General features: G+C 31.7%; 1 protein-coding gene across 1 annotated transcript; it reads right to left on the reverse strand.

The window, feature by feature from the left end:
- Positions 1–1,506: 1,506 nt before the first annotated feature.
- Positions 1,507–23,322, reverse strand: LOC142634719 (polygalacturonase-like). The gene is made up of 14 exons (XM_075808991.1): positions 23,293–23,322; positions 23,116–23,241; positions 20,590–20,752; positions 19,920–19,953; positions 12,269–12,371; positions 12,047–12,172; positions 11,784–11,921; positions 3,579–3,749; positions 3,414–3,440; positions 2,785–2,992; positions 2,564–2,645; positions 2,035–2,143; positions 1,841–1,966; positions 1,507–1,737 (listed from the first exon to the last, which is right to left on the reverse strand). The coding sequence occupies exons 1-14, from the start codon at positions 23,320–23,322 to the stop codon at positions 1,507–1,509; spliced, it is 1,674 nt and encodes a 557-aa protein (XP_075665106.1).
- Between the last annotated feature and the right edge of the window lie 1,598 nt (positions 23,323–24,920).

Below are 24,920 nucleotides of genomic sequence, written 5' to 3' on the forward strand. Positions count from 1 at the left end.
TATTTATATATAATAATTTAAAATTTATATTTATTTACCTTTAAAATTTTTTTTAGGACTATCCTGAATTTTTTTTATGCTAATAAAATTAAATTTTGATCCATAATTTGAGTAACTTAACAATATATTGGGGTCTTTCAAGTAAAAAAGAAAAACTAAAAAAAGAAATTGAACTAAAATCTGAAAAAAAAAATTATAATTAAACTACTACAAGCTGGGCAGTGGCTCGATTCCTTCGACTAACTTTGCCCAATACAACACAATTTTCAACTTTTTATTATTTTTTATTACAGTATTATTTTTCCTCACCAGACATATATTACTTACTTTTCATTTTTAATTATTTTTCTTATTTATTCTTAACTATACACGTCTTTTGTCTCCTCGATTTTTACGCTTCATACTTTTAAATTTTATCACATCTTCATCTACACTTTTACATCTACGTTTTGCCTTCCTCCTTATTCATAACTTCTGTGTCTTCTACCAGTACCAGTGCGGTAGTGCCTCTTTTCAACTTCTGTGTTTTCTACCAGTATCTTTGTTTTGGTTTTAAGAACAATTTTTTTTATGCGCAAACTTCATGCCGGCCGAATCTTGAATTTCGGCCGGTATTTACTGAAACACCCCAAAGCATCCAAAATAGTCTGGAATGACTCGAAATTTTTTCTAAAGTGGAATAGAGTGGGTTACTGTTCCGGTTTGTTTATTGGCACGATATTTTCCAGCCGTTACGGCCAGAATGAAATGGAATTAATAACATTGAATCAAATCTAATTACCTAAAGACTAAAAAGAAATAAGATTATGTAATTTATGCTTTCTAAGTAACACCTTGAACAAAATTCCTGGAGCTGTCGCTGCCTATAGGGTGACTTCCTCTTCCACATTCCTAGGCCACTTAGACTATTGTTTTTCTTTTTCTTTGTATTTAATATTTTTTTCGATAGTATCACTTTAAATCACCGAAGGAATTCATTTCAAATGAAAGGATCTTCTTCCTTCACGTTACTTGTATAAGTCACCCTTAAAAATCTTTGGAACTTAGAAATATGTTTTCTTTTTGTTCTTTTAGTTGGGTTAGGGCCAAATGTTCCTTTGATACCAATACTCTTTTGTGTTGTAATAACTCTTCCCTCCCAGTTGCCATTTGGGATGTTCTTGGAGACTTTTGTAAGAGGCAGCAGACAGCAGTGACCTTTTGTAATGCATATATGAGTTACTGAGCATTATCGTAGAATCATCACATACGATTATAAACATTGCCTTTGCATTTCGATATGAATGTGACAATTGCTCCACTTGGTTTTTATTCACGAAAAATTATTGAATATTCTGGCTCAATTACAATGAACTAAAGGTTACAATTCTGCTTCTTTGCTGCTTTTTCTTTACATTTTCGGCACATGAGATATATCATGTACTGCGCGCCTTGATATCCCAAATCCATAATCACAAAAAAAAACTAATAAGTCATTACTGGAAGATACATAGCTGGATTATCTGGTCAAGGTTGTAGACAGGACTTAGGTTGAACCACTCCAGAATTGGTGCCTTGGGCATTAGTACACTTAGAGATGACTTGCTGTCCAGATTTATCTGATTGAATCTTTATGCTACTCAAAGTTATTCCAGTGCAAGCAACAGATTGACTGCAATTGAGGTTAATTGCTACATATGTGCTTGATGTTCCAACTATGTCATTGTAGGTCACTTCACTTATGTGAACTCCAGTTGACTGTGGTTATGAAAGCTAAATTTAATTTGAATTACATATATAACATTTACCTTACAAGAAATTAACTACCATTCTATATATAACAATGTTTTGTTTGATTTACCTTTTGTGCACAGTTACCTCTAGCACCTTTAATATCGCAGTAATATTGATCGATATATATTGGATTTTGTACCGATTGTAAGGTGATGTGCTCAAATGAAATCTTTCGAGCGTAACCCAGTCCAACCTTTTTACAAATATAGTAAAAGCATTAGATATAAATAACAAAACATTGTAATTACTTATAATTATTACCTGCCATGTCTTGATCCGAGCTCCATTTGTGCTTCCCCTGAAATTAACTCTCCTCACATGAATGTTTTCGACTTTAACAGAATTTCCATTCTTGCCTAAGCTTCCAATGCTGTTTTGAAACAAACGTGAATATAAGAAATTAATCATTTGTTACAAATGTACATGCTCAAGGTGATAAATATGGTAACCAACACGAAGTTAAGAAATTGCATTGTAGCTAGCCCTTTTGTTTTATAGTAGCCAAGAAGTTTCAAGAATAATCTTGGACCCTTTTTTGTTCTTAATTTGAATGAATATCTTATTTAATTAAATGTAAAAAAAATTATATTAATCCTTGATGTGGAACTGCTTTTTTATCACATTATTTATTAAATCCTAATTATTAGTATATTTTTTACATTAAGCGTGGAGTGAATGGGTAGACAAAGCAGTATTTTATTATTCTTTTTTCCAAAATCAAGAGGATTGTGTTGAAAAAAATGAAAGGATTTCTAGATTGGAAAAAAAATGTCATAGGTGGATGACCCACCTTACTCCATGACCTGGTCCACAATTAACGAATGATACGTTAATATTAGATGTCATATCTCCAATGGAAACACAATCGTCACCTGTTGATTATGCAATGTTGAGTCAGTTCATATATCCATTATGTTAGTTTATAAATCTTTTATAATAAAATTGAATTATTACTACATATTGGTCTCATATTAATTAGTTTGATTGAACAAAAGTGACAAAATTTCTTACCAGTAGCTATGATAGAGTTGTTGACAAGGACATTTTGAGAGGCTTCAATGTGAATACCATCAGTGTTAGGGCTATTTCCTGGAGCTGTTATATGCATATTCTTAATCAAAATATCATTACTCTGATATATCACTAAATGCTCTTGGGCGCTGTTAATGAAGTAAATGCCGCTAATAGTGCTTTGCTTGCAAGATATGAGAGACAATGACTGCAATTAATACACCGTACAGACAAGTATTATATATAGTAATAATGTTTTAAAGAAACCGCACTTATTTAATTAATCATAAAAACACCATGCATATAACAAAGAGTAATCAAAATATAGCAAAAGTTATAGATTTGAATTCTATCATATTTGTGAGTTTCAATTAGTTCAACTGGTAAAATATTTGATGGTTGAATCAGAGATCTGTGACTCAATTCCTAATTACATCAAAAATCGATTGGTGTCTTAATCTAATGATGGAGCTATCATTATGAACGGACGTCATAGGTTGAAAATATTTCTATAAAAAAAAAAACGATGCATATAGTACAAAAACAAAAGTAAACAATATAGTACAAGAATGTGATATAATCTCAAAAACTCATGTAAAAAATAGACCTCAATGTATACTGATACATACCGTTGGCGCCAATGAAGTGCATCCCTTCTGTGGGGAAGGAAAAAAAAAAAAAAGGAATTAGACACTGAAAGAAAGACATGTGAGATACTGAATTGTAAAAATTAATTATGATTGAACTTTAAAGTTGATATATTATGTTTGTATACCCATATATATATTACGTACCAGGTTAGGGTGATCACTGCAAGACTGGTTCCACCAATTCATGCCATGGCCATTAATGGTCCCAGTGCCAGTGATTCGGAGACCGGTCACACCATTAAATGTTAGCCACTTGCTTGTGTCACGCCCCGACCACACACTTGGTGAGGATGGCGAACTAATTGTCCCCATTAACTGTACAAATTTCAATCAGTATATAATATCACTACAACAAATTAGACTTTTTTCAAGGGTCAAAACCCCTAAAAAAAGTATTAAAAAACCTTGAAAGAAGTTATTTTAAGAGTCCAACCGACCCTTGATAACCTTTGAAACATATACCGTCGAAAAAGAAATTTTGAGAGCCTTCGTGCCCCTCAAAACAAGTGCTCTAATCTTATTTTGAGGGTCAAGAGACCCTTAAATAACCTTTTACCAAGGTTTAAAAGATTTATACTTACAACCCTTGATAAATAAGGTTATTTAAGGGGTCTCTTGACCCTCAAAATAAGATTTTATTTTATTTTTAAAAAAAAAAACCACAATCATGCACTATATATATATATATATATATATATACATTCATGTTGAAACTACCATATTGAAAAAGCATAAATCATAGTAAAAGATAATAGAACAACGGGAAAAAAAGTTAGACATGGTAGCAAGTGGTGGTGAATTATCAGTTTAGCAAACACACAGGTCTAGAACTATCACTTATCAGTTTAGCAAAATAAAAAACAACACAAATCCCTCAATGATTGGAAAGTCCACTATGCAGCAACAATGGAGAACCACAAGAAATCATCACTGGGAACTGAACTCGGGAACTCCGAAAGGCGGATACAATATCATAAGTATGGCCTTGAAAATGAGACCCCTAAATTGTCCCTCATGCAAATTTTGTGGCATAATGCATGGTACAGCATATAAGTGCAAAGAGGAAGCCTTGATGATGCCAGGTCACTACATGCATATGCAAATCGATTCACAATCCTAAAGCATTTGGTAAAGTTGCTAAAAAGCGGATATATTTGCGTACAACTCTATAAAGTAGGAAAACAATGAGAATTTAAAAATACACCATGATTTTGAAACTCTTGTTCAACAAATTCCAAACAGGGAGAACTTTATCAACATAGTCGATAAAAAGTGGAGTAAAATCGCCCACATCTCGCAGAAGATTATAAATGCATCTATGTCAATCAAAGTAAAAAGTCATCCCAAAAAACAAAATTGAAATGAAAAGCTATTCTTCTTCGATTCTATCAACTACGTATGATTAGTTGAAAATACTCGATATCTAATTAGCATCCTATAAGATTATTAAGAAAGCTTTAACGTGCGTAAAGCGGGAATCACATGTGACAAGGAGAACTCACGGTGCACAATTACTTTATCGTGAGCTTCTTTACAACCGCTCTCCCGCATATCTCCAATCCGAGGCAATCGAAAACACCAAAAAAAAAAAAAAAGTTGTATTAGAGTATGTACAAGGTAACTCTTTTGTGGAGCAACTATTATCTAACAACATAATGATCACTTATATGAAAATAAAATCCGAGATGGAAGATTGAGAAGGCCAGGAAAGACAAAAAGATCTCGACTAAGGGCAAGTTAAGTACATTAATGTGTCAAAGATACTTATTAAACAAAGAAGACACAAAAGATGAGATATATGACACAATGACCTTGTAACAAGTAACTCGAGCAATACACATCTCTCGTAAGATAAGATTGCAAAATGGTCAGTCACACATCCCAAACAACACAAGGAAAGCTTCAAGCTTCAAGCTTCAAACTTCAAACTAATCAAAATCTTCTCTCGCCAAGTCTAGTGAGTAATACCGCACCATTTTATTTTAATTCATTTTTCACTGCCACATGTCTGTCTAATGCATTAATGAGACGTGTCAATTCTTTGGAATTTATCTTCCACAGAAATCATTAAATAAATAAATTAATTTATTTTTTTTTTTTTTTTTTCAAAAAAAAATATAATGTATTAATAAAAAATGAAAATTCTCAAATTTGGCCTCTTTCTTTCTTTCTTTTTTTTTTTTTTTTTTTTAATTATTAGATATCAAGTAATGGTACAAGAGATTCAGCAATATGAAAAAACAAAAATACTACAAGAACAGATATAAAACAAGTTAATGAACTATTAAGCCTACCCCCCCCTCCCTCCCAATCGCACTACCCAAACCTCGGAGCCCGGCCAAATTTCAAATTTCAAATCCATAACTAACAATATCCATTTTATGATTCCACAATCCAAATTTATGATTTCAAGGAGCAGCAATAAATAATTTTGCAAAACAGAACTCTTCCTTCTTTTTGGCTTGTTGGTTGCTTAGCATGCTAGCCAGAGAGATCATAACAACTACAAAAGTGAATGGCCAAGTTAATGAGTGGACTTTGGACCCAGCAGCCTCTTGTTACGACGCTTTTCGTCCGACTCACCAACAAATGTCAACTACCGAATAAAGGAAAGCAACAAATGTCAACTAATGTATAGTGGAAAGCTAGCCTATATGTATAAAAATGTCAACAAATGTCAACAAATGTCAATTTCTTTTTTGTTTCTTCTTTGATCGAGCAAGCACCTCCTATTTGTCTATAGTAAAACAAAGTAGCCCACTAACCGACGCTATTGGACCTTAATAGGATTAAGATTATCATAACCGAACCCCACCTCGACGTAGCTAATGTGGCTTCCCATGAATCCCATATATCCTCCCCATCTCTCATTCCCTCTAAACATTTCTCTATGCATAACTATTGCTGTAACTTCTTTTGGCTTCCCCACACCAAACTCTTTGTTTATAGGTAAGATAAAGTTTCATTAGAAAAAAAGACTACTACATGGAAAAAGAACATGAGGTAGCCAAGAAAGTAGGTATCATAACCCGCCACATGGTGTCAAAGTTTTTCATTGGTTCCAAAGCACTTTTGGTGTGAAATAAGTTATCATTGGTTCATTATAAGAACTGATTAGAATGAAAGAAACGAACTTGACTATTCCAATAAGCTATGCTGATCGTACCATTTCATTAGAAATGCCATAGCCTTTTAGTTCGGGACCTCGAATCTCACTATCGCATTTGAATTTATTGAATCAAATTCCATTAATAATTGGGTCTCGCTTGATGGAGAGATCCTACACGTATGCTTGCTTTTTTTCTTATGCCCAATATATCATTTTAGCATTTTACAAATCCAATTCCACCAAAAGGGTATCGAAATGAAAAAAAAAAATTACCTGAATTAGACACGTATTAAAAAACTCAGATTTGGCGTCCGATCGAGTGAGAGTTGAGAAGAAGGTAACAATGGAAGACCTACGAATTAGACAAATTGGAAACAAAAACAAAAAAAACAAAAACAAAACTAGAGCGCAAGAAACTAACAAATCAGCTCAGAAACAAAAACCCTAGTACAGATAAAAACCATAGTGGGAAGTCATCTGATTAGTTTACAAGTCTTTTTTCTTTGTCAAATGAAAGTCGTTTTGGATCGCCAATTTCAAGAATAAGCATGAATTTCAAGTATTGCCCAATAGGACAAGAAGTGAGGGATCAGAACCTCTCTATTTGATTTGAAATGGAGAGGATCCATTTCATGGTATAGATTTAATTTTTCATGCATCTAATGGTGTACATCAGCCCATCATTCAAAATCAATTCCACCAAAAACGGAATGATAATTGGTTTTAAAATGATATGGCACCACATTCACCAATAGATTATGAAAACGAAATCTTCACCTTAAAATGGACTATATCCATTTCAGAATAAAAATGGGAGGATCATTTTCTAGTAGTGAGAATGTTAAACATTGCTCAACAAGACAAGAGTGCAGAAAGGTAAACAAGAGAACTAAGAAGGTAATACATGATACCTATAAAATAAAGAACAGTAGACTTAATTTTATTTGACATGTAACGGGAATACAAATTTTCTTTAGAATAAAAACTTTACATTACACCGAGACACCTTTGTCACTTGAAGTGAGTTCTCATGTGATTACCAATTGACAATTAAGTTAATGAGACAAGCTTGACAGAAAAATAAACATCAGCGAGAGGCTAAATGGCGTATTCTACCTTACAAAGGTAATGCAGTAGTCGTCTTGTTGTTCCGGGCCTGTGTATCACTGAGTTTGAGGAGACTATCCAAACGAAATCCAATTGCAGAACCTAAATCAATAATGTCATAAAATTATTGCAAGAAGAAAGAAAGAGGTATTGGTACTTCAAAAAAATTTGTACCGCAAAGCTAAAGGCAAATTTTGATAGCTCGGTGCATCTAGATAAAAGGTAATACATTAAAGATATAAGACAAATGTTAATGCACAAACACATACACATTAATTTAAAGCAACTTAGAAAGTCTTTAATAAAATAGATAATTCATTCCATATTTAAGCACCCAAATATGAACTTGTTAGTTCAAGCACAAAGCAAGATATCTTGGAATGACCCAAATGGCATCCTTGAGCTTGCACCGATAAAAGCAACATAGCAAGGTTCATCTCAGTATGCGTAGTTTGCCAAAAACACTGATAATTTAGCATAACTTCTTATTTCAAATATCAATTAAGCATGTGAAATAGCAAGGAATATGATATACTGCATTGCTAACCAAAAGCATGCTAAGAAATAATGCTAAAAATGCCAATTATACCTGTGAAGTGAGAAAACTTATCTAAAGGCATTGACATGTTAATAATGATGAATTTCGATGACGTATTTAATCAACATGACACCACAAGGGCCGAAGACTTCCTCAAATCTAAGATGCTTTTGAGAATTCTTGGCGCAGTCGGCATGACCCCTAATATGAGGCTCAGGGGCAGTCAATTGTTTGTTTATGACCGCATGATTTATAACAACGTGAATAGTCATGCCATTGTTGCTTATTACTTTTTAGCCAACCTACTAGAAGATATTGATATTTTAAGCTCCTTTGATTTCACTATCTGTGGTAAGATTGGGAAAAGATTACTTACTGTTTATATTGAACTCACACTTGATTTCTTACACGTGGTGATCCCTATATACAGTTAGAAAAATTTTACATGCCAGACCTAGTGTGAGAGGGGTTTTTCAAGACTAATGTAGCCCAAACTATTAGACAATAAACAGAAAAAAGACAACCATAGGCCAAATGCTTATTCTTGAAATGAGCTGTTTTAAAGAGAGTAAAAAACCATAGTGGGAAGTCATCTGATTAGTTTACAAGTCTTTTTTCTTCTTGTCTTGGCTACTGCTGTATTTTGCCTATGAATAGTCAGAATGTTTAATTGGCTGACGAGCAGTTATTTTTGCATTGGTTTTCCACATTTGTGGTCTGGTATAGCCTTACCAATTAAGTGGATGTCAACTTGCGTAAGTTTTATGTATGACAACCGACAATTATCATAGTGATAATTTTCTCCAGTTGGACTCCTACCACTCTAGACTCTGGCATTGAACATATGGGCAAAGTTGAAAAGGTAACTAGCTAATGTAGTACAAGAAAGGGATTTGAATTTTGAATCTAAGAATTTTTGTTTTTGTTTATGAAACAGAGAAACCCTGTGACCTAAAATTTACTTTCCCCACATTTATCTCAATTTTCTCTGTGTCCAAACAAGTTTTTACACAAGAAATCAAACCATACTTTGTAGAGAAAACATGAAAAACAATAAAATTATCATTTCCGTTTCCATTTTAATTTTCCCTAACTTTCTCACCAACCAAACACCAAAAAAGCCAAAACGTCTACCAAAATGTGTTTGCCGAGTGAGAAACAGCTTTCAATAAACGAAAATATACATTTTCCTTAAATTTTTCCAACGGTTTCGACCTACCAAACACGAAATCACAAAGAACACATTCAAAACGAACAGAGAAAGAACTATACGCCATTATTTAAACAGATTAAGCATTACACATCATCACACTCAAAAAGTTTTAGTGAGAAATGAAACCCTATATAAATCGCATTACTAGTAAAACACTGATTGTATAGAAATGACTTTCGAAAAGCAAAAGCGGCAGTGAGAAACGATTACGTGTACAAGGAGTTTGCCGGAATATCATTACTCCGATGGTGCCGCACAAACTTTCTATAGGGAAATCGATGATGAGCTCCGTTTCCGAGAAATGTGAAACGAAATCATGGGGAAATTGATGAAAAAGTGTGGGTAAACCAAAAAAACAAAAAAATCAAAGACGAAATTAGGGTTTGTGATTCGTACCTAATCGGAAATGCTGAGAAACGGTGATCGTCGAGCAAAATCGATGGAGATGAACTCGGCAAAGAGATGAAGAGTCACAAAATGGAGATGAACTCGTACAAAATCGATGATCGTCGAGCTCTATGAGATCTCCATGATCGACGAGCTATGCTCTGAGAACTTAGCCATTGGAATATCTGCGATTTCTATGCTCTGAGAGCTAAGCTCTTTGTTTTGTTTATTTAATTTGTTTTAAATTTATATAATACGGGTATAGTTTTAAATTTAGTTGTGGGCTTTTTGCAAGGGTTGAAAATTTTGTTGTGGGCTTTTTTTAAGGGCTGAAAAATTTGTAATATTTTACTAAGGGTTGTTGGCTGAAAAAATTGGTGAGTTTTTTTTTTTCCATTTATTTCAAGGGTGCTTTAACTTATTTTGAGGGACCAAATAACATTTGAAATAAAGTTTAGTAATAAAGCTCTCTACATTTTTATTTATAGGTTGTATCGACAGATTTTAGTAAACCCTCGATAAAAAAGGGTTGAAATAACTACACTTTGTTGTAGTGTATTGCTTATCATCTTTTCTTTTCTTTTCTTCTTTACCACTCGTAAATGAAATTTATATTATTTTCTTTAGTGTTTAATTCTTTAAATTATTTTGTGTGCCCAAAACATGTTTCTCTCATTTTGACAATATGATTCTTTCCCATCTCTCCCCCATATTTAAGCAGTGGGTTGAGTTTGAAGCAAAAAACAAAACCCTTTCAAACCAAACATTCTAAATATATATATATATATATATATATATACACACACACACATACCAAATCCTATTAAATTTAGGAATTCTATACCAATTAACTCATCCTTTCATTTATATTTTAAATATTCAAACTCATTTGTTTATGTTACGATGAATTGGAACTGTTAAACATATAACATTTGTTAGAATTAACTTAAAAATGAATATCCGAAATATTGTTTAGCAAAATTTAATTATTAATCAATTAATATGTTTTGATTAAGATTTGAATACATACATACATACATACATACATACATACATACATACATACATACATACATACATACATACATACATACATACATACATACATACATACATACATACATACATACATACATATATATATATATATATATATAGTATAAAAGTCAAACCCTTCAGCCCGAAATCTTAAGAGCATTTACATTAGTCCGTATAAAATAAAAATTGTGTAGAATTTTCACAATTTCGCTTTAAAATGACCCACATTAGTGTGTATAATTGTGTAAATTTATATTGACATTATTTATTTTGCATTTAGTTGTTTATTCTTTTTTTTAAATGTATTCTGAGGATGAAGAAAAAGAGTGAATGATAGTAGTTGTGTGTGAAAAAAGAGAAATAATAGAAAAACTCTAGAAAAATTGGCATTTTAATGAAATGTAGTGTAAAATAGAAAATTTGATATGTGATGTTTTGAAAATTGAATATGTAAAATAAAAAAAGTACAGATTCTTATACTAAAATAGACATAAATTTTTATACGAGTTGATGCAGATGTTTTAAAAATGTGAATTTGTACTCATCTCATACCTATTTAAAAAAAAAAAAACGACAAATTCTTCCTATTTGGGTTGGAAACTCCACTATATATAGCCGATTGCCATCACTATATTTAGACATGTGATTAAAAAAAAAAATTGGAATCAAAATATGAGATTTATTATGGTAAAATGTAAACTTTTTTTGTAAAATATATATAAAAGAAATGAGAAAATTGAAATTCAATATTTTTGGTGCAGTACATTAGATTATTCAATTGAATTTAAGTACTAGATTGTATTAATTTTCTTTTTTAAAAAAAAAAGATAACATTAATTATATTATTGGTCAATATAAATGGTATTTAAATTTAATTAAGAAATATGTATCTAAGTAATTGTATCTAAATTTTATCATAAAGTAATATATATTTGCATTATACATCTTTCTCGTTACCTGAAATGAAATTTGGCTAGATTTGCATGGACCATTAAAAATAAGAGGATAAACCAAAAAATCCCTGCTACTTGGCACCACGACCGTAGGATTTTGAGTTGTTGCACTACATGCAGCCTTCCATGCTGCCGAAAATGCCTATACGTAGTACATAATTTTTAGTAATTAATATATACTAGCCTTACTAGGCTTTACATTTACTAGAAAAGAGAAGGAAAAGAAAAGAAAAATTAAATTCACGAGGGAATTAATAAAAAATGTACATTGGTATCATCTGTTTTCCCATCTGCCTTAGCACCATAATTTAACACACTAAAAATTGTTGCGGCACTTGAGAAAGGCAAATCAGCAGAATACAGCCCAAAAATGAGCATCAAAGCAAAGAAACCCTGCATATAGAAAAGTAAATATTAATGTTTATAGTTTTAACCAAACCTAGTATTATTATCAAAAACCCAAAGAGTACAAGCTTTCTCAGTTCTCACCATGGCATTCATCATCGATTCAGAGCCGTACAGCTCGATTAAAGTTGTAGAATTAGTGGGTGATCTATAAGGAAAAACAAGGAAAGTTGAAGAATAGTCATAACTGGATAAGTTGAAAAAGAAGTATTAGGAGTTAGAAAGTTGCATGCATGCTGTGAAATTACAATCAAAATGTGTATACCAAAGAGATGAAACCTGTACAAAGAAATGAAAGAGGGTTCTGATTTCATTCCTAACTCTCCATTTAAAGAAATGTATCTCTCATCTTGAATGAATAAAATTTTATCATCTTTGAATTGAATTGAATTTAAAAAAAAAAAAATTCATTTATCTTCTTTATATATTTATTTATTAGTATCAGTACTGCATTAAAATTTTAGACGTTGCAATTAAAGAGCTAATAAGGTTTTCATGTCTGATAAGTAAATATAGTCCAATAAATTCAAATTTCCAAATGGCCCAGACTAAAAAGTTTAAGGGGGACAAAAAACAAATGAAATTAGACATAAAAAGAGGGGGGTGGGTTAGACAAAAATAAAATTTGACAAAAAAAAAAGAGAGAAGAGAATTTATAAATAGATATTTCAAATGGATGAAATAATCACTAGAAAAGCAAAGCCATTGAGGTAGCTAGCATTTGGTATGAGAGAATCCACATTATTATAAACATCTAGATTTCAGAAAATGTGAAGTCTAGAATATAATTATTTCTATGTTTACTTGTATTTGGATTCAAATAAAAATCTTGAGAATATAAAATGCTTATATTTGGTTTATTTCAAATAATCTTACAAGACTTTTTTTTTTCCAAAATAACATTTGATTCATAAATACATGACATCAAGTCTTTAAAAAAAACATTTCCCTCCAAATAATTTTGAAGAAACAATTTATAAATATAAATCATGAAATATTCAATGCAACTATAGTATAACATATTTTAAATGACATGTATAATACAAAAAATAACTATTTTAAATGACATGTATAATTTTATTTGTGGGTATCCATATTCTCACAAAAAGGGCATTAAGTGGAAATCTATATTTCTTTGATTACTAATTTGATTGTGTAATTTGAGACCAAATACAAGAGCGTTCAACATTCTCAAAAATCCTAAAGCATTATTGAGGTTTGCATTTTATTTGTTAGAAACTCCCTTGTTACGTTGAGGGGTTTACATTTTATTTTTTATACACTCTCAACAAAAAAGAAAGAGAGAGAGAGAGAGAGAGAGAGAGAGAGAGAGAGAGAGAGAGAGAGAGAGAGAGAGAGAGAGAGAAAGAGAGATGCTTACAACTAAGCTGCCCAAGTTTGGGACTGTATGTGTAGCAAGGAAGATAATCTTCATTGAAACTATTTATACATGAAGGATATCTAAGATACGCAAGTGCTATTTTTTGTAACAAGAAAAAAATAGGTCGAGATAGGTATTATTTTGAGATTAACAGCAAACTAATAACGTCTTAAGGTCTAGAAAAATTTAAGGGAGAACCAAGTAGGAAGTAACAGATTATTACTAGAAATATAGCTAATTTTATCCCGCAAAAACTGATTTGTCTATTTATAATTTGTTAAGATAAGACAAAAAAGGAAAATGATGAAAATAGAACAAACTAAAAAGGAACTTACTAAATAAAGAAAATACTTCATAGTGGTGATGCAAATGTTTAGCTTACAAATTCTTTATCTAATTTTCTGGGATAATTAAATGGATAAGTTGGAAAGTTGACTGAACATGATATCAATATTGAGAACTATTCTGATCCACATGATCATTCTTTTGTATAACAAATAAGTTTATTAGGTATAAATTTAATTGTTATTCAAAATATAATCTACTTCTACATTGATATTAATTCGTTTAGGATTTGACTGACACTCTCTATGTTCTCTATTTCGTTAGAGTGCCTATGTATCATAAACTTGAGTAACCCTTCACTAGTTACAACTTTATTAATGTTGATAACAAATAAAAACCAACATTCGATCTACATATAAGAATGTCAGAGAAGTAGTTTGATCAGTATTTAAAAGCGAAAAGTTTCTACAAAAAAAAAAAAAAAAATGTATACACCCTAATTATATGGTGGCGTTAGTTCAACAAGTCATTAGTGGAAAATAAATAGTTTGATTATCATGATCAAATTAGGAGATAATTCTAGTTGAACCACTCCAAAAGTATAGCCTTGGTCATTACAACAACTAGAGGTAACTTCCTTTGTCCATCTCTTGCTGATTTAATCTGTGTAGTCTTCAAAGAATATTCCAATGCAAGCAACAGAATGACTACATACAGTTGAAGTTAATTTCTACATCGATGCTGGATGTTCCAAGCATGTTTTTGAAGGCCACTTTTCTTATTTGAACTCCAGTTTGCTCTAGCCAATAAGTTTAGTTTGTGTTATATAACATTCATTCGACAAGTAATTAGTACAAGTTAATTTGATTTATCAATTGATCTAATTATAAGAATTTTAAACAAGCAATTTGGTTTATCAAATTTGAAAAATGGATTAAATATTTTTTTTTTCTTTCTTAAACTTTACTAAAAGTTCTGTTTTCATCCTTAAACTTTAAAAGAATTTTTTTTCATCCCTTAACTTTTGTAAAGGTTTTCCTGCGTCTTTATGTAGTTTGCCCTTAGTTTATATCATTTGTAACTTGGATCAAACCATTTTCTTTTTAAAAAGGTTGGACACATGGCTTGTTATTATTGACTACATGTAGAAAGAAAATTAGACAAAGAACAAATTACCCTTTATCTCTTGATTAATTTAGTTGTATTAGGGTTGAGTTAGTGCCTCATGAGACAAAACCCAAATGCCTCGTATGTCAAATCAATTTTTGTCTTTCTATTATGAAATAAGTTCGTTCATCCCTAACCTATGCAATTCACATTCCTGCCCAAGCAAATGAGTCGATGACAAATTGATAACCAGACATAACGATTGAATATTTGTATGATGAAAAGATAAGCATCATGAGTGGCAATAAAAAGAACACCAATGCCCTTATCAACCAGAAACAAACATTCCCACACAAACATTTCAACTGTTATGGAGAGATAGTTTCGTACTCAACACCATCTAATGGCCACTTGAGCCCATTGGTAAAGCTAGGCAAATTAACATTCATAAAAAACTGAAGTAAATTAATTTGACTCACGAGGCACATGTGTATAGTCTCGGGAGACACTAACTCAACTCTAATTCAATCAAATTGGGGATTTGGGTTCTATCAAGACATAGGGCGTAATTTTGTCTTTGTCTAATGTTATTTCCATGTGTGATCAATAATTGCATGCCACATGTTCAACATTATAAAAAGAAAGTGGTTTGGTCCAAATCACATCATATAATGCTAAAAAAAATTAGCACATTAGCATTTTGTTAGGCCAAGTAGGATATAAACTAATGGATATAAACAAAAAGATATAAGATAAAACTCTTACGAAAGTTTAGGGACAAAAAAAGTGTAACTTAAACTTTTGGGATAAAAACCAAAATTTTGGTAAAAAGTTTAGGAACAAAAATAATATTTTACCCTTAAAAATTAGTTGAACAAAAGTATGGTTTTACTAATATATATATATATATATATATATATATATATATATATATATATATATAAATCACTGTAAACACAAAATTTCTCAATTGCAGAAAATCAAATAAATTGAAAAATGTGTCACAAATATATTTTTGTATTAATCAAGTAATGAGTACAATCTCTCTTTCGATTCTTTTACAAAATAAATACTCATCTGATTCTATTTTCTTTGAACTTGATTTGAACAAAAAATCCTCTTGGCTTTGGTTGGAAGATGGATTGAACACTTGAACAAGAAATCCTTTTGGCTTAGTTAGAAGATGGATTGAACGGTCTTTACAACAAATCTCTGGTTTTGAGTTTGTTAGAGATTTGTTGTTCTTCAAGTCCTTTGAATATTCTTCAAGTTCTTCGAAAATTTTTGAATTTTAAGTTGAAATTCTTTGGTGCTTTAGAGGCAAAAATTTTCCAGAACTTTGGCTTCTTGAAAACTTCATGTTGAAAATGAGAGGGAATGTATTCTGTTTATAAGGGTTTCGAGGATAAGCTCAATCTTGAATTGATATGCTTGAAAATATGTAGTAAACTCTAATTAGTCCAAATTTTTCTTAGAGATAATTATCTCTATTTATCTTATTTTGATAAATATCATATTTTGATAAAGATAATAATCAATAAAGATAAGTAATTATCTCTTATTTATTTATTTATTTATTTTAATAAAGATAATTATCCATCAATTTTGAATAAAAAATTTATCTTTATCTTGTGGGCCAAATGACATGTGACAAGTTTCAATATGGCAATGTGATGTCAATTTAGATTACACATGTCATCATTTGACTTAATTATTTTTATGACATATTAATTTGGAATTTGTCACTTAATTTTTGATGTGGCATTTTGTAACTGGCTTGACAAATTTTTGCCTCCTACAGTCACATAAGCTGAATAAGTTTAAAATCAATTATCCTAGCTATATGAGAACTTAGAAAATAAAAAATCAATCCAAAAGGCGTGGAACATGACAATATAACTGAAAATGTTACTGTACTTAACTATATTCAATTCCACTATTTTTTGAAGTCTAACTAATCATTTTAATGTGGGACGAGAGAGAGCTGGTTATTTTTTGGAGAGACCATAAGGTGTCAACTTCCTTAATGAAACTTCAACCCTATTGGAGAGACCATAAGGTGTCAACTTCCTTAATGATCCTTGTTGGTTCTTCAAATTTTCACTGGATTCTTCAATCTTGATATCTAAAAAAAAAAAAAAAACTATTTCCTTGCGTTTCGGTATTGCATGATGCATCTTCTTTGGAGCCACAATTCCATGCTTCACAGTAGAAACTTTTGCAAATTCTGGTTCTCTTTTGACAGAATCCTGATTCTTTCCCCCCATGGACCTCATCTACCAATGACTGCTCTTTTACTGTCAAGGAACTGAGTTCGTCAATTACATCTGCCTTTATTAACTTAACCTGAATGATTCTATGGAGTTTACTAGCCAATCTGTTGTGTCTTAGTGGTGTAATAGTAATAGTTCTATCATCCAACTCTACCTTTTTTTAGCCCCATTTTACGAATAGAAAAGTTAGAACAGATCTAATATTGTCCAGTGTTGTCTTTAAATAATTACAGTGAGCTTGGTGTGATCTTAAGCTCATGTGAGCAGGTGTGTTTGATCAAATTTTATATCTTCACTCAATTTAATAATGCTAGATTGGGAAGAAATAACAACTTTTTATTCTAAACTTCATGACTGGTTGTGACTTTGCAACAATTTTTTTTTTAAACTGAAATATATTTACTAATGTATTTGTGAACAATCAGTGAAGGATTCATTTTACTTTGGATTTTCATGCTCTATTTCTATGAAATTTGAAAAATGCTATATTTTCAATTTTTTTGTATAAATAGGTGAAGAATAAAGGTGTTCTTGAAGTCATATAGCAGTGATGGTGCAAAATAAATCTTTGCTACTTGCATCCTAATGGGTATCCAAATTGCTCCCAAATATCCGTCCCTGCTATACAAGCCTTGCTATTTCTCTATCAGTTTGTTTGTCTTGTGATATATTCTAAGGGTTTCCTATAGTTAAGACAAACTCTTGATAATTTGTAGGTTTCGCCTCATGAAAAGAGTGATGAATATGGTTTTGTTCGAGGGCTTTTGGGTATGATACTCTGTTCTCTCCTGAGTCGGAGAATCATAATTTTGCCCAATCAGTACGATCTCTTGAGGTCTGCTCATTTTCTATTTACGTTCTCTGAAGATTTGTAAAAATGTTCTTAATAAACCTAAAATGTTTCTTTGTTATTTTACTTTTACATTTGTTGGCAACCACTATCAAAATACGACATGTATTAGATATTCACTCCTTAATCACTGTGAAGGGTTTGTTTTTATAACTTATCATTGTACATGAATTATCTCTGGTCCATATTTCACCTACTGTCCTTGTGAGAGCATGGTAGAGGGTGAGGTTGTCGGTTCAAATTCCATAGCATGTGTGTAATTTCAATTGTCGGACTATGAGTTATGCCACTTCATCTCAAAACCAATTGGTGGTGAGAAAGAAACATTCAAATCTTTTATGGTATTTGACATTGTGCACCACGGGCTTGTTTTTAGAGCAGTTGTAGGGAGTTGAATTGTAGTCCTCCCAACAATACCTCCCTCACAATGACACTCTTGCAACATGAATATGTGATGATGATTCTGATACCATTTTTCGGACTGTGAGCTGTGCCACTCTATCTCAAACCCAATTGGTGATTAGAAAAACACACTCAAATCTTTTAAGGCATTTGACATTGTGTTCCGTGAACTTGTTTTTAGAGTAGTTGTAGAGAGTCGACTTGTGATTCCCCTAACATCCATTAATAAATAAATAGAAATTCATCCTATTGACAACACCAAATTGTATTTTGATGACCTGTAGTGAATATACACGAGATTCTCAGATTTGTGAGATGCAAAAATAGAGAAAAAAATATACGTCAAAGAAAATAATCACACAAGACAATATTTATGTGGTTCAATATTTGCCTACATCCCTAGAGTTGTAGTGATATCATTATTCACAGGGGAAAAATACAAGATGTAGCAGTGCAATTTTCTCTCTCAACATAATACACCAAAACCCTAATCTTTAAACAATCGTAGCACTTTTATATCGGATCGGGTCATAATCTATAGCAAACACAACTAGACTCCACAAAATCCAACAAATCTCCCACTTGGAGACTAGTTTATTAATCACCAACATCAGGCGCATACCTCCAAACACAATCCATTATCCCTACAACTCATCCTCTTGTCCTCAAGCTAGAAGACCAACTAAAGCTACGCATAACTTCAACTTTTCAAAGGTGACACCCTTAGTCAACATATCTGCCAGATTCTTCGATCCATAAATCTTCTCAAGTATTAGCAATTCATCTTCAACAAGATAATGGATAAAGTGGTATCTCATTTGTATATGCTTCGACTTTAAATGAAAAATTGAATTTTTAGCAAGAAAAATTGCACTTTGACTATCACTATGTAGAATGCTTATCTCTTACTTTGTACCCAATTCATCCAAGAAACTATGTAACCAAATCATCTCCTATGCAGCTTCAATTGCAGCAACATACTCAGCTTCTATAGATTTGAAGCCTAAGATATAGCTGTACCACCCAGAGTAAATATAAATCAAGTAGTACTCTTCCTACTGTCGATATCACCTATTAAATTAGAATATACATGACCCTGCAATTTTGAACGTGCACATGTGAAGCAATGACATGTATCTGATGAACGTCTCAAATATCTCAGAATCCACTTGACTGCCTCTCAATGCAGCTTTCTTGGCCTACTCATATATCTATTCGCAAGTCTCACATCATTTTAGTTAATCTAAAATAACTACCCAAATGTGTGCACACATCTTCATTCATGTTAAACCCACTAAGAACCTTTTTCACATACTCTATCTATGAAAGCTTCAATGTACCATTAGCCTTGTCTCTAGTGATTCTCATGCCAAGGTTTTTTTTTTTTTTGTTTTTGTAACTTCTAAATCCTTCATTACAAACTGTTTTGACAACTACTCTTTCAAATCATTAATCTCCTCAGTGCTGGACCCTGCAATTAGCATATTGTCCACATATAGTAGTAAAATGATATAGGAGTTGTCAAAGAACTTAACATAGCAACAATGATCAACTTCTAATCTCTTGAACCCAGTTCAACACACGAAACTGTCAAATTTCTTGTACCATTTTCTTGGAGCTTGTTTTAAGCCATATATGCTCTTTCTCAATTTGCAAACTAGATTTTCCTATCCCTGAAAAGTGAACCCCTGTGGCTAACACGTGTAAATGTTGTCCTCCAAATCATCATGAAGGAATACCATCTTCACATCTAATTGCCCAAGATGTAGATTCTTTGCAGCCACCATTCCCAGTACCAGTCTAATTGTTGACATCTTCACAATTGAAGAAAAAATTTCTAAGTAGTCACTGCCTTTCTTCTTATGGAAACCTTTGACAACTAATCTAACACGAAATTCTCATATCTGTGAAATGCAAAACTAGAGAAAAATATATGTGCCAAAGAAAACATTCACACAAAATAATATTTACATGGTTCAGCAATTTGCCTACATCCACGGAGTTGCAGTGATTTCACTATTCACAGGGAAAAAAAAATACAAGATGTGGCATTACAGTTCCCTCAACACAATACACCAAAACCCTAATCTCCAAACAACCATAGTACCTTTACCACGTGCTCTCAAGCCCCAACACCTTCCACTCTGCCACATCAACCCTAATGATGTCAGTATTATGTCATCCCGTGACTTTAGCATATTGACATCAGCATATGCTAACTTTCGTGTTGACTTTGATCGCCGTTGTTGACCATTGACTGCCACCATTGACTTTAGCCAGGATCAAAAATTGTCATCATGATCTATCTTGCTCAGTTTTTCACATAAATTCCAATTTTGAATTTTGTTTCTTCGTTTAATGTCTCTAAATCCCTCTTTGTGGTCATTTTCTTCATTATGGCTCAACAAAATGAGTGAGACATTATACTTCCTATTACTATCATTTTGGATGGTCCTACTAGCTACCATGCATGGTCTCAAAATATAATAGTCTTTCTCAAGGGTCGCAAACTATGGAAGTATGTAACTACTACGATTCCTAAGCCTATGCCAACACTATAGTCCAAGACCGTAGATGTTGTTGATGCCTTAAAGTCTATAGCTGTAATAGAGGATGATTATAAAACATGCCTAGAAGAAAGAGAGAATATTCAGAGTAAGATCTTGTCTTGGTTAATCAATACCTCTATGCCTTCCATCTATAGTCTTCTTCCTCATCTTGGTACTACTTAGGTTACTTGGATATTTCTATCCAATGGCTACAATTGCACTAATGATTCAAACCTAGAGTTTCATATTGAATCGAATCTTTTTATTAGATGCACCAAGAGATAGGCCAGTCAATTTCTGATTATTATACTTTGAATTCTTTTATGTGGGAACAACTCTCTACTATAAATCCTCCACTAAAGTATCCTGAAGACATTGAGCTCTTTGCCAAATATTAGGACCACCATCAATTTATGCATTTCATGATAGATTTACATGAGGATTTTGAGCTTACTAGGAGTTGATGCAAATGTTCTAAAAATATGAATTTGTACTCATCTCATATCTATTAAAAAAAGAAGAAGCCAAATTCTTCCTCTTTGGGTTGGAAACTCCCCTAAATACAACTGATTTCCATCACTGTATTTAGACATGTGATTTTTTTTTTAAAAAAATTTGGAACTAAAGTATGTGATTTATTATGGTAAGAAGTAAACTTTTTTGTAGAATATATGTTAAATTCTAAGACCTTAGGGACTAATGTATTAAAACTTCAATGTGTATTGTGTTGGAAAATCATGATCAAAATATTTAGTTTAGGTTTAGACTTGCTCAAAGTTTGGTTTAATGTAATTTTGGAATCGAGTAATTGTTGGAAATTACTGTTCTATTTCTGCAAGGCTTGATCGATCGATTGAGATTGAAGAATAGACTCGATCGATCGAGAGTCGTATTTGCAGAATTATAATTAAGCTCAAACAGCAGTTCAAGCCCATTAATGATTAGGGTTTCAGGTTTACTTCTTCTAGTACATAAAGGAAACCCTAAGCACGTTTTTAAAAGACTTTCTAAGAGAGAGAAGAGTATTGTGCCTCTTTTTGTACCTAGGGTTTGTACTCAAAAGCTCTCTAGAGTTTTTTTGGTGCTTTTTATGCTGTGTGTGTGAATCCTTTGTGAGATCTAGAGGTGTTTGTCTTCACATACACTTAGGGTTATCAAGATCTAGATTGATGTCAAGAGCTTGGTGATCAATTTAGTTGTAGATTCAAGAGCTTAAAGATATACAAGCGAGAGTGCTTGTGCTTGCTGGGAATCCAAGAAAGAAGTAGTCCGTGGACTCGGAGCTGTCACGTGGTCGTGGTAGTAAGTTTCTTGCTCGAGGTAGCAATAGGATGTTAGTGGTCTAAGTCGCTATTGTGTAAATTTTAATTCTTTCATAGTGGATTCAGTTTTACCTTGAGGATAGCTAGGTTAAATCATCCCTAAGTTTTTTACCGATTTGGTTTTCCTGGGTTATCATATCATTGTGTTCTTTATATTTCCGCTGCTTTGTATGATATGATTTATATGTATTAACTTAGATCTGCATAATTTACCTAAGTTAATCACTTGGCTAAATAACTAGATTAAACTGGTTGTGTTTAAGAGGGTCTAAAAACTTCACAATATATATATAAAGAAATGAGAAATATTGAAGTACAATATTTTAGGTTCAGTACATTAGATTATTCAATTGAATTTAAACATCTGACTGTATTAAATTTAACTGTTTTTTAAAAAGATAACATTACATATATTATTGGTTAATACAAATAATATTTAAATTTAATTAAAGAATATGTATCTAAGTAGTTTTATCTAAATTTTATCGTAAAGTAATATATTCTGCACTATACATCTTTCTCGTTACCTGAAATGAAATTTTGGTAGATTTGCATGGTCCATTAAAAATGAGAGGATAAACCAAAAAATTCCTGTTACTTGGGACCACGACTGTAGGATTTTGAGTTGTTGCGCTCCATGCCGCCGAAAATGCCTGTACGTAATTCATATATACTTGGCTTTACATTTACTAGAAAAGAGAAGGAAAAGAAAAAAAGAAAAGAAAAAACTAAAATTCACAAGGGAATTAATAAAAAATTTACTTTGGAATCATCTGTTTTCCCATCTGCCTTGGCACCATAATTTAACACACTGAAAATCGTTGCGGCACTCGAGAAACGCAAATCAGCACAACACAGGCCAAAAATGAGCATCAAAGCAAAGAAATCCTGCAAATAGAAAAGTAAATATTAATGTTTATAGTTTTAACCAAAGAGTACAAGCTTCTCAGCTCTCACCATGGCATTCATTGTTGATTCAGAGAAAGTACAACTCGACTAAAGTTGTAGAATTAGTGGGTGATCTACAAGGAAAAATAAGGAAAGTTGAAGAATAGTCATAACTGGATAAGTTGAAAAAGAAGTATTAAGAGTTAAAAAGTTGCATGCATGCTGTGAAAATACAATCAAAATGTGTATACCAAAGAGATGGAACCTGTACAAAGAAATGAAAGAGGGTTCTGATTTCATTCTTAACTCTCCATTTAGAGAAATGTATCTCTCATCTTGAATGAATAAAATTGTATCATCTTTGAATTGAGATGAATTTAACCCAAAAAAAAACTTCATTTATCTTCTTTTATTTATTTATTAATTAGTATCAGTACTGCATTACAATTTTTAGACGTTACAATTAAAGAGCTAATTAATAAGGTTTGCATGTCTAATAAGTAAATATAATCAAATAAATTCATTTTAGGTCATGTTCATGCTTTTCAAATTTCCTTATGGGCCAGACCAAAAACTTTAAGGGGGACAAAAAAAGGACATTAAGTGGAAATCCATATTTCTTTCATATTTGATTCCCTTGTGTAATTTGAAATCAAACGTTAGAACTTTTCAATGTTTTCAAAAATCACAAAACATTACTGAGGTTTGGCTTTTATTTGTTAGAAACTCTCTTGTTACGTTGAGGGGTTTACATTTTATTTTTTATCTCAACTAAAAAGAAAGAGAAGCAAAACCCGAGAGAGAGAGAGAGAGAGAGAGAGAGAGAGAGAGAGAGATGCTTACAGCTAAGGTGCTCAAGTTTGGGATTGTATATGTAGGGAGACAATCTTCATTGAAACTATTTATACATGAAGGGTATCTAAGATAAGCAAGTGCTATTTTTTGCAACAAGAAAAAAAAAAAAAAAAAGGTCAAGACGGCTAGACGGGTATTATATATTGTTAGACTAATAACAAATTAATAACGTCTAAAGTCTAGAAAAATTTAAGGGAGAAACAAGTATACTTTAGACTTTATTAACAGATTATTACTAGAAATATAGCAAATTTTATCAAAAACTGATTTGTCTATTTGTAATTTGTAAAGATAAGTCAAAAAAGGAAAATGATGAAAATAGAACAAATTAAAATGGAACTTACTAATCAAAGAAAATAATTCATAGTGGTAATGCAAATCTTTAGCTTACAGATTCATTATCTAATTTTATGGGATACGTGGATAAGTTGCGAAGTATTGAACATAATATTTTTAATTGTTATACAAAATATAATCTACTTCCACATTGATATTAATTCATTTAGGGTTTGATTGACACTTTCTATGTTCTCTATCTTGTTAGAATGTCTATGAATCAAACCCTTTACTAATTACAACTTTATTAATGTTGATAACAAATTAATATTACAACTTTATTAATGTTATTTTTTTTTAGAGGAGCTTTATTAATGTTGATAACAAATAAAAATCAACATTCGATCTACTTATAAAAATGTTAGAAAAGTGGGTTGATTAGTATTTAAAAGTGAATAGTTTCTTAAAAAAAAAATGTACACCCTAAGGTGGCATTAGTTTAACAAGTCATTAGTGAAAATAAATAGCTTGATTATCATGATCAAATC

Source organism: Castanea sativa, chromosome 1 (assembly GCF_040712315.1).
Source record: "Castanea sativa cultivar Marrone di Chiusa Pesio chromosome 1, ASM4071231v1".
In the NCBI taxonomy this organism is placed as follows: Eukaryota; Viridiplantae; Streptophyta; class Magnoliopsida; order Fagales; family Fagaceae; genus Castanea; species Castanea sativa.

What these genes read in the sequence shown, in the direction of transcription:
- LOC142634719 (XM_075808991.1), bottom strand. Translation starts at nt 23,322, where the DNA reads ATGAATGCCATGGTGAGAGCTGAGAAGCTT. An exon ending in GCACTTCATTGGCGCCAACG is followed by an intron (nt 2,993 to 3,413) that starts GTATGTATCAGT and finishes TATTAATTGCAG; the next exon opens with TCATTGTCTCTCATATCTTG. An exon ending in GAGGTAACTGTGCACAAAAG is followed by an intron (nt 1,738 to 1,840) that starts GTAAATCAAACA and finishes TCATAACCACAG; the next exon opens with TCAACTGGAGTTCACATAAG.